This window comes from Numida meleagris, chromosome 5 (genome assembly GCF_002078875.1).
Source record: "Numida meleagris isolate 19003 breed g44 Domestic line chromosome 5, NumMel1.0, whole genome shotgun sequence".
NCBI classification, from domain to species: domain Eukaryota; kingdom Metazoa; phylum Chordata; class Aves; order Galliformes; family Numididae; genus Numida; species Numida meleagris.
In genome coordinates this window covers 8404283-8421132 of record NC_034413.1, presented here as the reverse complement: position 1 = coordinate 8421132, position 16850 = coordinate 8404283, and the positions used below count along the sequence as shown (strand labels likewise).

Genomic DNA, 16850 nt, shown 5'->3' with positions numbered 1-16850 from the left:
ATAGATTTAAGATGTTTATCCTTTGTTTCAGCCCAGAAACTTCTCTCCTGGTTTCCCCTAGATGGGAACACCCTCTGGGCAGACCATGCTCTCATACACGTTTCCTCACGCCTGCTTTATCAGCCAGAGCACCTGTGCTGGGCGGTGGGACAGCCCTTGCCCTGAGTCACTGGCTTGGCTGAGCGACGGGGCTGGCGTGCCTGGGCTGCTCGTGCCTACCCACAGACCTGCCCTCTGGGCACAGCCTCAGCGTGTGATGAGGGGGCAGACCCCAGCCTTGCCGCCCTATTCTCAGAGACCTCATCCATGGCTTTCCAGAGCCCTTCTTTCAAAGGGATTCCCTTATTTGCCGATGTTATGATGTAGACCTTTGGAGCATATAATGCTTCCTAGCCCGGAATATTCCCTAAGCTTAGTAATTACAGTTCATTAGTTAGTGTGCTTATGAATAGTTTATAAAAGGTTAATGGGTGACTAACAGTGATTTTAATAAATGATTTAAACTATTAAGGTAGTGTCTTCAGGTTGTTTTAACCGCTTACAACTCCTTTCTCCTCTTGTAACAACATCCCACTCACTTCTTATGCATGCAACATACTTATAACATCTTCTGATCCTTCATTACCCCTCTACAATATGCCCGTAATACAAATTGAGACGGGGTTAACTGACTGATGGGCAAACAGTGGACCTACTGTGAAAAAACAACTGATGTGGGGGGAAATCAGGAAATAATTTAACAGAATTACGCCAGACAAACGCTGCACAGCAGTTAAGTGGTGGCGGTGGAAAATACCTGTTGTAATCGAAATTTCAGAGGAAATTCACTTCTGCTGAATGCAATTACTGAAGTTGGAGTGCAGCCAGGAACTTAAAAATTAACGCTTTGCCCCTTTCTTATTGCTGTGTGACTGGATGTCTGCATGGAAATCAATAGGCACTTGGACTTTGAGTCTAATCCCCTGCTTACTGGAGTCCATGGGATGGTGTGGTTGACTTTGGGTTTTGGAGCACATTTGTACAGCCCCATGCATTGAAAGGAGTGCCTAGGTCCAGCAGAAAGTGTTGTGTCAGGACAGAAGCATTTTCAGTGTGCAATAATCAGTGGTCACTGGTAACGAACACAAAGCTTCCTTTAGAAAAACTGCTACCCCAGAATGACTGCTGAGCTCTATCTGCCTGCTGAGGAAGGTGGCCGTGTCTCTGAAGCGTAGAGTTCACTGGCAGAAGTCAGTGGAGATTTCTCCATTTTGTTCCACACAACTTGTGTGCTTAGGAGACTCCCCCCTTCTGCTGCTCTTCCTCCCCAGCTAGTCACTCTTCCAACAGGCACTCTTTTTTCTAAGTGGCCACTGGGAATACATTTCTCCCATAATTTGGGGAAAAGTTACAATTTAAGCAGATTTTTTTCACCCTCCTCAATTTTTAGCTGGAGGTACATAAGTCTTCATTAAAAACAAACAGATAGATTAACCTCCTCTATTTTGTTGAATTTGCATCCTTTGAAGATCCTGATGATACAACAACTCAACGTTTAGGCAGTGTTCATTTTTCACCGTGTTTCAATTTTTGATCAGATCCACATTCAGGAAGCAAGCCCATGACCCAGTTATCACAGCTACTTCCCGGGGTCCCATTCAGAACTTAACAACCACCACCTTTTGTCTCCACTTGTAATCACCCTTTTGTGGCACTTGGTAGCTCATCCACAGCGATGAATCTGGGCCTAATCAGGCCCACTCTCGTACCTTTCTGTTCTTGTGCTATCACTGAGAGCAGAAGAAAGCAGTATAAAAGGCCCACTTTTTGTCTTGGTGATGGTGGGGCAGTGCCATGGCAGAAGTGGGACCTGGCCATTGGTCTCTTTGCAGGCTCGCCTTTCCCTTCTGTTCTGACCTGCCATGTACCAATGCGTTTCCCCAGACTTTCACTTCTCTCCCAGCTACTTCTTTCAGGGAGCAGTGAAAGCGTTTTGACAATCCGCTTAGAGATTTGTGTCCATGTGTCTTTCGTAAAAGTAGAAACACATAGAGGAATGAGCGTTTTGCTACCATTCTCCTCTTCCATTGCCATCACACCCTCCTCCTTTCCTTTTCTCCACGTCTTTGTTTGTAGGAGCTGCAATTCTCTGTAGTCTGAACAATTTCACATTCTCCCTGTCAGTCCCCGCTCTTCCCACCACTGCCTTCAAAGATAAAATTCTTCTGTCTAACGATCTTGAGTACTACCAGCTGGTAGACAAAGATGCACAGAGCTCACAGCAGACAATACCTCTTGTTTATGAAAGTACTTCTGTGTCATCTTCTGAATATAGAGAATGTCTAGGCAGTTTTTTGGATTTTAAACTCAGTAATGGAATTTCTAAGAGAGAAGAAAATATAAAGAAAACCCATTATATTTCTGATAATTGTACACAATCAATTTAATTATAGTATATCAACACCATTTTAAACCCTGTTAGTTAGGAAAAAATCATGTTAATGATGGACAAAATAATTATTTATGCCCTTGGACATTCCATATTCTCAGAATACTTTATTTGGACTGAGACAGGTCAAAATCTGAGATAAGTGTACAAATTTACAATGAAGAAGAGCAAGTGTGCCAGATCTGTTTAGCCGTTAAATTTTTGTGGGAAGATATTTTTAAGTCAAAATTTCAGGCTAGATCTCATTCCCTAGAGGCCTATTGACTTCTGTGGGTGTTTTCTATGGCAGTAGCTCAGTCATATTGTGCTTTCCTTATTCAGTGCAAAACCTTTTTGAGATAACTGAGGAATAATCAGTTAGTAATGCTTTTGAGAAGTTTGTAATTTCAGTTAAAAATTAGAAAATCTGAATGATAGTGGTATGTTTGTGCTGTGCCCCCGTTCTAGCAATTAGATTTGTGCAGTAGGGTTGTACATCCCTCTGCATCCAGTTGCAGGACTGGGACCTATCCATGTATGTGACCATAAAGCTGACAAAAATTTTTCTCTTTAGAAAGATGAGACTGTTATTTTACTTGAATTTAAGCCTTACTAGGTTACCTTAACATATCAAAATTGACTTAATTCTACAGTCTTCCAGCCTTCTGTTATAGCATTGTGTCTCAGAGATTTATTAGACACAAATAAATATTTTCTTTTGCTCCATCAACAAAATGTACCTAATGAGGCTTCTATAAGGATTATCAAAAATGCATCTAGATTGTGTTGGCATTAATATTTTATTTTGCTGTCAATATGCAACAAAAGATGTCATCTGAAATTCACAACATGATTCAGAACTACAAAAATTGATTCCTTAGTTGCCACAGATAATTTCTTAGTAAAGAAATGGACTGGTGGATTTTTTGCAGGTAGCTGAAATTCCACTTTCATCCAAGTTCATCCAGTTGAATTTGCCTTTTGTTAAATATGTTAAAAATCATGATGTCTCATGTCAGTAATGATAATGAAGGGGAAGCTCGGCTTTAATGACATTAGAAGAGTCATTATGTTTAATTTATTGCTAATTAATGCTGCCAGCTTTCATATGCTTTGTCTAGCTGTCATGTGCTTGTTATATGCCTTTTTTTTAATGTGTGTACACATCCCTCCCCATTCATTCATTTTTATTCTGACGATTTACACAGCTTTCTCTCCTCTAGGTTTCCTCCACACATGGTCCCGCCACACCATAGTTTACATACAACTGGAATCCCTCATCCGGCCATAGTCACACCAACAGTCAAACAAGAATCTTCCCAGAGTGACGTCGGCTCACTCCACAGCTCGTAAGTTTTGCTTCCCTTGTGTTGTTTTCATCACCCACGAAGTATCACCTTTGCATGTGTAGCTTTAAAAACCCTTGGGTTTGTGGGAATGTTTTTGCTGTAAAATATTTGTAAATGGCTTTTTTTCTTTTGTTTTGTCTGTTTGAATTGAATGTAGTTTAACTATCAAAGTACATGAAAATAATGCTAGCAGTCTTTCAGACTGCTTCTGTGACATAGACAATTAGGTATTAATTTCTCCCCATTTTAACAATTTTTTTCTAAGTTAAAAATTAAGCTTTTTGGCTGTTTTCCTGTCACTCAGTGCCTACTTTGAAGCAATGAGATACCAGATACACAACAGGAGAAGATAAATTTGAGCATGAACATCTCGCTTTGAGGTGCAGAGAGAGCTGATATCAGGTTTAGGTTTACCTAGAGAGCAGTCCTCTGTCTCTGCCCCTTGCATGTCTGGAGCTTCTTACCTTTCATTTCATTAGCGTACCAGGGAGACAGCATTTCAGTTCCCAGTGACGCTGGGATGTAATTATTTCCTCTACCATCATGCTCACAAGCCCTTCTCATGAACTGAGAACCCATTTTCTGGGCTCGGGTGCTCATGTCTTTCTGAGGTTATTCTAGGGGCTGAGGATACACTTGGTGATATTACATAAACATGAGTCAGGTTTTTTTTATAATGCTGTTAAAACTGTCCTCATGCAGCAGCCAGGGTAAGGGCTCTAGAGAACCTTCTGTTCCTCTTTCTAGAGACTAATTTCTGAGGATTAATGTTAAGGGATTGAGGGGATTAATTTAATAAATTCACAAGAGTTCTCACTGTGAGGTTTTTGTCTGTTGTATCTTTACCCTTCAGAAAACATCAGGACTCCAAAAAAGAAGAAGAGAAAAAGAAGCCACACATAAAGAAACCTCTTAATGCATTTATGTTGTATATGAAGGAAATGAGAGCAAAAGTTGTAGCAGAATGCACATTGAAAGAGAGCGCAGCCATCAACCAAATCCTTGGTCGAAGGGTAGGTAACAGGAGAGAACCACATGCAGGGACTGACCTTGGTAGGATTCAGACTGCTTGCAGAGAAGGGGAGTTGCATCCTAAATTGGTGTTTTCCTCTGGTTTTCATAACGGATAGGGAAGTATTCTGTGTTCATATAATTCAACTAAACCAAAGGCCTTGTGGTTTTTGTTGTTGTTTTTTTTATAATCTTTTTGTTTTTTACAGACATTTCTGCTGGTGGGGTCACTTATGTGGGGAGAGTTAATTAACAACAGTATTATTTCAGTGTTATTTCCTTGACCGGCATATGGAAAAATCTCAGATTTCTTATTTTGTCTTAGAAATGGTCAGGAAAGTAGGTGGGGAAGGAGGAGGCCTTTGGGAAGTATGGTCCAAGTATTGGGAGGTGTGTGAGCTGGAAGAGAAGAGGGGATGCCAGTGTGGGAGGGAGGGGAGAACTTCAGTAAATCTGTGACTGAGATCTAACACACAAGATATGCTTCAGCTTCTGGATCCTCTTCTCTGGTTGGTTTTGTTTAGTTTTCTTAATTCTCTCCCATCAGGAAAATGAAGGGGCTGAATGAACATAAACGATTAGCTTTGACTCAGTTCAGTTAACTGGAGTTATAATCTGGCGATATAAATAAAATATGAATGTCTGTGTGCCAGATCATCTGTTTTTATCAAGTTTTTTTTATGAAAAACATCTTTAGCTATACTTGTATATAAATAATCTAGTCTGCTGTTAACACACTTTAAAAAAACCTGTGTTTTTTCTTTTTTCTCTCTTCTTCACCTCAGTGGCATGCGTTATCCAGAGAAGAACAAGCGAAATACTATGAACTAGCAAGAAAGGAACGACAGCTTCATATGCAGCTGTACCCGGGCTGGTCCGCACGGGATAACTATGTAGGTTCCTATGTAGGTGGAAATTTTTTTAGTAGTAGAGCTTGTAGAAATATATATGTGACCTGCTGAACTACGACCACACATTGCACACAAGCACTACTTGGAAAGCGTGCCTCAGGATCCCAATCTGGTAACAACGGACGCTTCCCTCTGCGATACTAAAACTATTGGGGATAATTCACAGCCCTCCACTTGGAAGAGGCTTCCTGGCTGGGACTAGTAAAAGGTTAGAATTGGGGCATGGCAGTAGAGCTCTGTGAAGAAACTCTTGCCCTCACTTTTACCAGCATCCGGAGATGCTATTGGCTTGCCTTTCATTTTAAATTTTATTTTATCTATATATCAAAAAAATTAAATTCCCCTAGTATGGCTCCTCTCCTTTCCACCAAAAATATGAATAATTAGTGTCTTGTGCTTATCTGTGTGAGAGTATAGTGGAAAGTGGAAGAATGACTTATCCTAGCTTCAGAGAAGGACTGGCAAAACCAGAAGCGTGACTTGTTTGAAAGTCTTACTCTCAAGTGGGGTTAAATGAATTATTCCACGCTCTACTGTTGTATATTTTGATTATGTTCTGCTTTTTCATGGCCATGTTATTATTTTTTCCCCTCATCATTTTTTGAAAACTATTTTGGACTTTGTTATCAATTCATGGAGTGTTTTTAAGATTGATTCCCCTCTCTGCCTTTCAAAAAGCCTGTTTTGTGGCTAAAAGTGATAGAATTTTCTGTTAATAATGTAAGGCCAGTGTTGTAACTACTTGTAGTATATAGCCCCTTCTTCCATGAAGAATAAGTGATGCATCTGGTAGTAAGTGCTTACAAGCCTAAACCCATAAATTCTTGGCAGATTTGTAGATTGGTGGGAGCTCTAAACCCTCATTAATAGGATTATAACAGCATCTTGATTATTGAAATCAAAATATAAACCACCTAAACCTTTCAAGGTATCTGATTCTAGAATAAACCTTGCTCCCTACCTTCCAGGTAGACTTCCATGCAGGTTTGGGGATTAGTACATGTAAAACTGATGTTAGTTATGTGTAGTGTTTTTGTTGAAGTCTGTCTCTTCCATCATTGCCATCATCACTGCCTATTTTATCGTTAATACTCTGTTTTGCCTAAGTCGTGTAACCTGTGTGCTTTGTGTATGGCAATGTTTACCTCTTTGAGCATTTGTGCTTCCACATGTATGGATGGGAAAACAAGGTCACAGTCTGCAGCACAGCCTATGGCAGCAACAGCTCTCTACACTCTTCCACTGTTTCTGCAGTAGAGAATACACATGCTCACTTATTTAGCTATATTTACTTAAGGACAGTTTTTGAAATCCTTCTGTTCTTTCTTGATCATCTTTTCTTTCTGTTGGGTGCTCCCTCGCTCCTTCCTTTGTTTGTTGCTGAAGGTGTAGCCGTGTGCGCTCCTCAGAGGCAGAGGAAATCTCTTTAAGCCCCACAGGGCACTGCTCCTGTTAAGAACATTCTCCCTTTCTTTTCAGCATAGTCTGGCCTAAGTCTGTCAGACTGTAGGCTTGAGGTAGTTCCTCGGCACTGCGCGGTATTGTCATCTTGGGTGTTCAAAAGCAAGCGTAGGCTCAACTGAAGCTTTGGGAATGCTCGCTCTGCACAGTGACTGTGCCACCAACAGACGGGCACATACAAAGCCTTCAGCATTTAGGACCTTTACTTTTGTCCTCACCGTGTGAGCACTAAGAAACCCTTTCTTCTTGAGCTAAAAAGGACAGGATGAGAAAGCCGGCGGTTTCCCGGCAGCTTGATGCTGTACCCCCAAGTGACCTTCAGGGGGAACCTTCCTGCCTGAGGAGGGCACGGGAGCTTTGCATCACACAATTGCATCATCGGCAGGATTTATTTATTTTTCCTTTCTTAGGGTCTCAAGCCCTTTGCTCACGTAGAGCAGGAGCATGTTTGGGGTGCTTGAAACAGTTAAATCGTTAGGCCTTTTCACATCAGGCATGAGGATGGGGCCGGCTGTAGCCCAGGTCTTCAGAAACAGGAGCAGTACATGCAAGAAACACAGCTTTCAGCTGCTCTTAAATAAGAAAAGAGGATTCAGCGAATCCCCTGTGGCTTGCTGGTGTCACGAGACACATTTGCTCTTCCTGCGATCTAATAGAAGATGTTAAGCGGTGCTGAGTGCTGGACTCAGAAATATGTAAGGGTCTAGTCACCTTGCCTGCTGGTTGTCTAGAAAATTAGTACCAAAGAACTCGGCAGTCCTGTCAAAACCTATGTTGGTTTGGCTCTGTAGAGAGAGCTGCCAAAACATTTAGCAAGTATGTACATCCACATTTCATTGAAGCCTTGGGATTTGTATAGGATGATGAAGAAAAATGTTGCAGACTGTCTGTTCCTGTCTTAGGAGGATGGTATTAGGCAAAGACGAAACTGTCTTCTGCTGAGTACTTGAAGAACTTTTGTCATAATTATTTCCTTAAGACCGTATAGTAAACGTAGCTACACATTATCTTCTGCAGAAATTGAATGAGCAATCAAGGTAGATTTTCCCCCATAACCTTTGCAAAGGACATAAAAGAAGTGAGTAGGACCTTTTTCAGTTCTTTGTTAGAAAAGTTTTCAAGGCTTGTGTTGAAAAGGAATCAGAAATTCCTGGTCCATGGTGGATGTTTCTGGATATCGGTCATTTTTAATAGATTGCTCCCCAGAGAGGTTATAGTACTTTAATACCTGGCTTGAAGAGTTTGTAAAGGGCTGATGACTCCTCACCTTTCTTCCGGCTGGCCATCAAGCGAAAAAGCGATGAGGTCTCAAGTTGGAATAGCCTTTCAGTTCTCAAATGCACTGAAAAATTAATCAAGTTGGACAGATTAAATAAAAATCAGGCTTATGGTCCTTAGGCAATTGGCTGGTTTCAGTTACATTGTAAAGCTGGGAAAAATTCACTGGCTTTCACAGAGTTACTGTCAAATGAGATCAGTGCAGATGGAGCAGTCTGAGCCTTTTGTATTTCTGTGTTGTATGTGGACTTCAGGATACCGTGTTTTCCCTGTTTTATTCTCAGGGAGTTTTAGGAGCAGTGCTTGTCTGTTTTGTCTTCTCATCATGTTAGACAAATGGGTACTGTAGCAACTGACTCAGGGTGACGATTTTCCATATCCCCCCAAATGACCTCGGAGGTGTCTGAGATGTTTACTCGGCAGCATTCAGACTGTAAGATTACGTGCACATCACTTAAAAGCCCTTTAAAATTGTCTGCACACTGCTTTTTCCATCACAGGAAGGTTTCCTCAAACAAGACTGTGCTTGTGACAGCCTGGACAGCAGGGTGGCAGTTTACAAGCAAGGGGGAACGAGTACAGAACCCCATGCCAGACAGCTGGCTTCTGGGGAGGAGGAACACCACACCAACAGATCAAAACCCAACATTCACACTGCGGGAATTTCTTGCTGATACATTCCAGGGAATGCATGATAGTGAGCATGCCAAATGTTACAGTGGATGTGCCAAGCTGAAGCCAATCCTAACCATGTAGCTGGGAGCCAGACCAACCTACTGAGAAGGAGCAGTCTGCCATGTGGGAGAAGCTCTTGGCCTCCCCACAGATATGTCCAGTCCTTCAAAAGTACTGTGAGATTCCTTCTTCCAAACCATGTTTGTTCCCTCTTGACCACAAGGGACTGCTGGTCTGGTCTCTTTTCACCAACTTCTCTTACTACCACAGCCTTCAAAAGCAGAGATCTCTGTAGTGGTCACAGTTGATCAGCCCAGATCAACTTCCAAGCCCAGAGGTTGTTGCTTTTTGTATCTGCAGAGCTATGAAAAAAACAACAACAAAAAACTTGTCATTTTGCAGTGGCTGCTCTGCAGACTGTAGCTCAGTGTTAGAAGAGTTTACTTGGAAAATAGCTTTTCTCTTTTGAGCCATCCTTATCACTTTATAACTCAGAAGTTGATTGTTGGCTTTCCTCAGAACTTGGGCTGGTTCTCTTGACTGTGTCCTCTCCCACTCTGCTGGTGGCAAACAGAAACAGACAGTTCCTGCTTCCTGGGCCTCTTCCGTTCCCTTTCTCCTTTCAGACAGAAACAGTGACAAATCACATCATCTCATTGGGCAGTATTTGGGAAAAAGACACAGTTTGGCAAAATATTGCTGATTTTCTGTGTGACTGAGCAAAATGAGTCTTGGTTGTATCTGGATTTTTGCTTTTCTTGGCTTTGTTTCCTACGTTGTGAGGGCACTTAGAAACCTGCAGGTTAGGATTTGCTCATCATCATGGCTTTCTTGTGTGGTCTAGCGTTGCATGCTCATGCATTCCCTTTCCTTCATTCTTAGCTGTTCCCCTTTCTTCCTTTTCCCCATCCCACAAAAACAAGGCCACAAGTGACTTCTGACACTTCCAGGTGTAGGTGTGTGTGTGTCGCAAACGTTTGTCATCACTGTGATCCCATCTCAAAAGCAGCATCTTGCAGGCCCCTCTCCAGGCATAGGGGTGGGTGGCAGCCCTGGGAGAGCCCCAGAACCTCTCAGCTTCCCTGTGACACGGTGGGTGGGCACAGCTCTGCTGTCCCCCAGCACAGGCCCCGTTGCCATGCCCTCTTACAAGGAGCTGCGTTTTGATTTGGTTTTAACCCTTCTCATTTGTGTGTGTGTCACACAGGGAAAGAAGAAGAAGAGGAAAAGGGATAAGCAGCCAGGAGAGACCAATGGTAAGTAAAAATAAGTCTAAATATCTCACTTAGTAGAAGTGTGGCAGTCCCGGTGTCATGCTCGTAGGTAGGGGGGAGGTGGGCTCGAGTCTCCCAGCCTGACGGGGAGCCAGTCCCGATAGCAGACAGCCTGTTTTTTTAATGCATTCTAATTATTTACGCGTTATTGCCCTTCTAAAACTAGTAACCAAGCCATTGCATGTAAGAGCCTCTTGTGACGTTAGCTGAATTTATTCCTAGTAATTGCAAAGCCTTTAACTGCAGTTCCATAGTTGTAATGCCTATGCCATTGTTCATGAGGTTGTCTGCTTATTTTGCGCATATGTGTGCGTGTACGTACGTATGTGTTTGGTATTAATTTGGGCTGTACCTGTGTGTTCTGATGCATGCCTTACAGTGGTAAATCGCACCCATTTTAAATTAAGGAGGTTTGCCATTCTATATAGGAAATTAGAAATACTGCATAGGCAATCTCATAGTCAATTTTGAAGAAGCCCTGACTTAATTTTTTTGAAGCCTTTGTATAATTTGTTCTTTTTTTTCAGAACACAGCGAATGTTTCCTAAATCCTTGCCTTTCACTTCCTCCGATTACAGGTGCTAACGTCATTTTGAGTCATTTAAAATAGTTTATAAACTGCTTTTTAATTTTTTTTTCCTGCCATTATAGACTTTAACATTAAACACTTATGACATTAAGAAAAAAATACCATCCACACGTTTTTATAGTATTTATTATCTATATATCTTTATATCTATTATATGTTTGATAGTATTTTTTTCATTTTGCTTTTGTTTTTTTTTGTAACATTTGCTATTAAACCGTAATACAGTAAAAATAACGCAAGAGTTGTACTAACTGTGCAAATTGAATATGCAGTATTTCTTTAAAGAGACTGATAAAGAATGGAAGCAAGTCAGCAATGAACCTCCTTAATCTAATGGCATTTTTCATGGCTCCCACTAAGTCTTCTCACATTAGCATGCAAACGCATTTTTTTTTATTATTATTTTAGTTTTGGATTTTTTTTTATTTTATTTTTTGCCTTTCTCCTCAAGCCTACTCATTGCAATTCACTAGCTGTACTAACTCAGCACCTTGCCATGCTTTACGTTTTATTTTCTGGCTGATACTAACACGCTCATTCCGCAATCTGCTTATTCTCATCCATTCTTTTAAGTACAAATTAATCAAAACAAATAAATTGAATGTTATTCCAAAAGCTGCATTATCCCAGGAGATATAATTTCCTTAATTTCCTTTTTTTTTCTTTTTTTTTCTCTTATTTTTTATTTTGTATCTGAGTTGAAGAAAAAAGCATGTTCAGGATCTAACTTCCATACTCAGCTTCTTTTCTTCCTTTTTTTCCCGTCTCCAAAAAAAAAAAAAAAAAAAAAAAAAAGAGAATAAAAAAACCCAACCCACATAAATCTTGCCTAAAACATCCTGCTAGACCAGCCACGATGACTTTCCTCTACCTGCTCTTTTAAAAGGGAAAGAAACAGTCCTTTATAAAGGGATACTGCAGCTTTAATTGCAACAGCTAATTTCAAGAGTTGAATAAAAATGTGATTATCACTTTTTTAACTTTTAAATTGAAAGTCATTATTTTGCAATTAATAATGAGGACATTGATTTTTATTCCCTTTTTTATTTTTATTTTTTCCTTATTTTTATCTTTCTCTTTTTTCTCCCCTTTTCTCTACTCCTCTCTCCCTCTCTCTCTCTCTCTCTCTCTCTCTCTCCCCCCCTCTCCCCTTTCTTTTTCCTCTCCCCCTTTTCTGCTCGCTTTTCTTGAACTCATTCAGACCTGAGCGCTCCTAAGAAATGCCGAGCGCGCTTTGGCCTTGATCAACAGAATAACTGGTGCGGCCCCTGCAGGTGTGTATAGTTTTCCCAGACTCGCTATGGCTGATTTGCAGCTGGTTTATTTGGTACTTTCCCCTTTTTTTCCTGCCTTGTTGCTTTGTAGCTCTGTGTTGTGATCTAGAAGACACAAGGGAGTGGGACACTGCCATGAGTTATCGTCTCTCTGAAAGGGTTTTGCCTTTTTTTTTTTTTTTTTCCGTTTTTTTTTTTTTTTTTTCCTTCCTCTTTGCTGCTGCTAGTCAAAAACCCACTGTAAAACAGCATCAGCCTTAAGCCTCTCTGATCCCTGGCTCAAACACAGCCCTTTCCTCCCGGCCTCCGCTCCAGGACAGTCACGTTTTCGTGGGCTCCCGCAGCCCGCGGTAACACGGCACTGAGCGCGGTGCCAATGCCGGACGGACGCACGGCGGTGTCGGAGATTTTTGGTTTTGTTTTGGCTCATTGTAAACAAGTCCTGTTTCTTTCATGCCCTTGGTGCGAGGGGAGATTACCAAATAAAGCGGAGGTGATTAAAAGCGAAACGTAGCTATAGCTAAGATTACGCAGTCCAAATGAGCTCTATCCACCATTGTGTTGTATTTTTTGTGTTTACCTTATGCTAACAGATGCAAATACTCCAAAGAAGTGTCGGGCATTGTTCGGGCTTGACCGACAGAGTTTATGGTGCAAACCATGCAGGTATAATACTACCCATTAGGCCTCTGGGGAAATAAAAGCAATCTGTCCTCTTAGTGCATTCGTGTGATTTTATTTTTTTAATCTTTTTTCCCCACTCCCCCCCTTTCTCTCTCCCACAGCATCAATTGCTAATAATCTTCGATCTTTGGAATTTCTTGCTAATTTAATGCCATTTTTCTCTCTCTCTTTACCAATAACCTCTCCCTGGTGGTAGAACTGGGAACAAGAACACTTGAAGTGCTTGAAGCTGGCAGTTGTTTTTTGTTTCTTTCCAGACTGTCAGCAAAAAAAGAATGTTTAGCTGGACATGTATATTTTGTCTTTCGTTTGGGTCTGTGTCCAGCGCCTCCAAAGGCTTAAAACATTTTGGGATCTGCAGCACTAGTGCTTTTCAAACGATGATAGATATAAAAGCCAGTGTTTACAGCTTATATTGTACTCACTTTTTTTGGTGTTATATGCAAAATTAAATTGCTGCCTGTGGGCTTCTATGCCTCCGTGAGTTTTATGTGGAAACCTTTTTTAAATGATCTGACGTCTCTTTTTCTGATTCTCAGAATACATTTTTTTCTAAATTTTATCCCAACATGTGAGCTGTAAACTCCTGAGCTCTAGACAAAACGAATTCCAACTTTAGTAAGACAGTTTCCAGCATTCAAAAGAGGCGAAAGACATCAGAGAGCCCAAATTTCGACAGCCCATGTTCTACTGGAGTTTAATTCCATGTATGACTCAGTATGTACTTCTTTCTTGGTGGAGGGATACCGAGTAGTTCTTTTCTCATTCCTTTTTCCTTATATGATCGCATTTGGTTAAATTTGTTGTTTCTTTGTTCTGATACAAGCAGTCTTTGAATTTGGAATATTATGATGGTAGGTATTTCAACCCAAACCACACTCTGTGTGTAGTGATTCCCTCTCCCACATTCTCCCCTCTTACTCATGCCAGTCCCATGTGCTTCATCTCATTTAGAATGTAGATCAGATGTTCATCATATTTTGTGTATGCACGCAGTCTTGTTTGTGCTTAGTGTCGAGGAAAACATGAATCAAGGGTGGTGTTGTATGTCAAAATACTAGATAAGGCACCAAAATTGTTTTCAGATGATTGTCCTATTTGAGGCATGCTAGTACCGGGTGTTTTGGGGGTTGAGATGTTAGATACCAGTATGTATGTTAAGAAACAATTTTTGAATGCTGCTGTTTCTTAAAGCTTAAGGAAAGGAAGAAGAGTTCAATCCAAAGAGCTGGGTAGGCACCTTCCACATGTCAGGACTAGAGTCTCGTGCTAAGTGAAGGCTCAGATGCTGTGTTTAATTAGGCTTTATTCTGTGGTTAATTTACTAGACGCTATCAGCAGGTATTCGTGTAGTCTAGAGATACGGTATTGGAAGCATGTTAGTCTGTATGCCATGCACCAGAATGGGGGGCGCATCATGTTTGTGTGGCTCTGTCTTTCCCTACCTGCTTAAGTAAGCATCATACTTTTAAAACTAGGTTTTGTCAGCAAAGGGACTTTTCCTTCAGTCTGTGCAGTGCTTATGTTACACATAAAGCTTAAACTCTCCCTTAACTTGTGCCCGGTTTTGGGCAGAGAGCTTTGCTGCACATTAGAGATGACTTTTTTAGATCAGTTTCAGAATCAGTTTTGAGCAGCATGGCCCTTTTCAGTGGTAAGATAGCTTTAGGGTTACTGATACAAAGTCAGCTTCTTTTTTTTTCTTTTTTCTTTTAAAACATGGAGACATTTTATCACTAGGTAGTGTGGAGCATTTCTCTCTTAGTTGTTGTCCTAAGCATTAAAACATTGCATTTGATAGCACGGTAGCTTTTTGTAGCGCATCTTAAATATGTGCTAAAGATGTACAGTTTGCAAATACAAAAGAAACTGAGACATCTTTGCTCACAGCAGCTGAATAAACCCTTGTCATCATCTGTGGCTTTCACTCATGGCAATTGCAGCGTTCTGGGTTTTTCTGATGCTGTCCTGGGGCTAATTTCAATGGCAGCATGAGCAGGGTCAGTTCTGTTGGTGCCTGGGGTACTGATGTAGCAGCTGACACTTTCAGAGTGTCACACAAGTGGATAATCCTCACAGTGTGCTTCTAAGGGGGGATATGTAGCATTTTTATTCCCTCTTTAAGAGCAGCAAAACTGAGGCACAAAATGTTCCTCAGATGTTGACTTATTCCCCTTCACCAGGGTTGCCTGAAGTTGTTCACTTCTGGTAGAATTTGGCTTGCAGGGTTTTGGAGTTGTGCCCATCTATTTATTCTGGCCCACCTAACCCTGTCCCCTACATGACCACAAATAGCACGTAGTGAAGATGGAGACATGGCCCCTCCCTTGAACCAAGATTTGTTTAAATGGCTTTTCAGATTAAAAGTGGCCACACTGTTTAAGAGTTGAACATAAAACAGAAAGAGAGAAAACACTCTGCTTCCTCAGTCCTAATCAAATGAATTCTGAAGGTAGCAGACCAGCGTTTTCAGTTTTGAGAGTTGTTAACTCTGCAAACTCAGAAAGTCAGATGGTTCTGTGGTAGCCTGATGTAAGTTGGCTCTGCCATGAGAAATTTCTCATTTCAGGCCACAGAACTTAAAACAGTACTAACAAAATCATTTTTAATTCTCGACATACTAGGTTCAAACTGTGAAGTAGTGAGATAATTAGCTGCCTTGTGGGTTCAGCGCAATCCAGATGAATAGCTTCTGGATCAGTGTCAGTGAGGCGGGCAGAGCTTGGGTCTCTGCTTGGAGTGAGAGGAAACCTTGCAGTCTCCAAGTTGAGAAAACCCACCTTTCAATGCAGCTGTCATCAGAGAGCTTTGTGCACATCGCTGTTCTGCTTTGCCACTGGCAACTGCACAGAAAGTTGTAACGTGAATTCTGGGTCTGGGTCTGCCCAGCTGGAGCTAGGTAGTGGGGAGGCAGAGGCCAGGATGAGCAGGAAAGCCCGTAGCCACGTGCTAGAGGCTTTCCTCACTATTTGTTGTTGGTAGGAGAATTAACAGATTCTGTTTCGAGCCCACCAAGTTAATTTCTTTCTGTCTTTTAACGTTGCTCTAATAAAGCATGGTTTACAGCCTTCACTTGCTGTCCTCTATCTTTCTTCCTTTCTTTCTTTTTTAACATTTAAGTTGCATGGATGTCTTTAGTTTTTAGCATGTATTTATCTGCAGGCTAACGTGGTTATAACTCTATTAGCCCTAACTCCTTACTTTGCCAGAGTTACATGGAGCAGAGCCCCTGATTCTCTGGAGGAAGGAAGCCACAGCCCTGATCCCCACTAAAGCAGGTGGAAAGATGGGGTTCTGGGTCTGCGGTTTCCTTCCTGGCTATGGGAGATAACGTCATCTAATGCCAGGCTCAAGCTGGTTAGATCTCCCATGCAGCTGAGAAATGTCCAGTCCCAGAGGCTAGGATTGACCCAATGCTATACACTGGGGAGCATTCTGACTACCAGAGTTGGTGGTATGGCAAAACACATGAGTGGGGAGTTTCACCCAGTGATGTTCAGCCATTGGTGCCACACTTGGGAGCTTTTCCTGATGAAGTTACTGACCTGGTGAGAGAGGTGTCCATGCTCCTTCACACTGGTGCCTTTGAGCTGAGTGTCCAAAGTTTCTGTGGCAGAGCTGCATTAGACAGATGTGGTCAAATGCATCAGGCTGTGAGACTGTGGTCAGCACTTCCCTGGAAAAGTGCTGGAGCAGGAGGGCTGGAGAGCTGTCATTAGGAGGGTCAGGGTGGCCACTCAATGTTGTTCTGCCAGATGCTGCAGTTGTTCGCCTCATTATTTCTGTCCTGCTGCTAGAACGGTCTTGCAGACACTTGGCAAGAGAGGTGGTGTGAGACTGTCATCTGTTTTCATTGCTCCTTTACATTATTAAGGGGACAGAGGGAGGAGAAAAGATTTGTCGGGTCACTTACGTGAAGGTGAACTTGTGAGACTCT

At 41.6% G+C, this 16850-nt stretch overlaps 1 protein-coding gene across 2 annotated transcripts in view; it reads left to right on the top strand.

Moving 5' to 3' along the window:
- The window catches only part of TCF7L2 (transcription factor 7 like 2), a 110449-nt gene that overhangs the window by 90398 nt on the left and 3201 nt on the right, over window positions 1–16850 (top strand). The window contains exons 5-10 of one of the 2 annotated variants that reach the window (XM_021398097.1): window positions 3631–3756; window positions 4610–4769; window positions 5553–5660; window positions 10300–10348; window positions 10894–10944; window positions 12157–12229. In XM_021398097.1, coding sequence (XP_021253772.1) covers window positions 3631–3756; window positions 4610–4769; window positions 5553–5660; window positions 10300–10348; window positions 10894–10944; window positions 12157–12229 — 567 coding nt within the window. Of the gene's footprint in view, window positions 1–3615; window positions 3757–4609; window positions 4770–5552; window positions 5661–10299; window positions 10349–10893; window positions 10945–12156; window positions 12230–16850 lie in introns of both variants that reach the window. The other variant, XM_021398098.1, reaches the window with a different exon arrangement.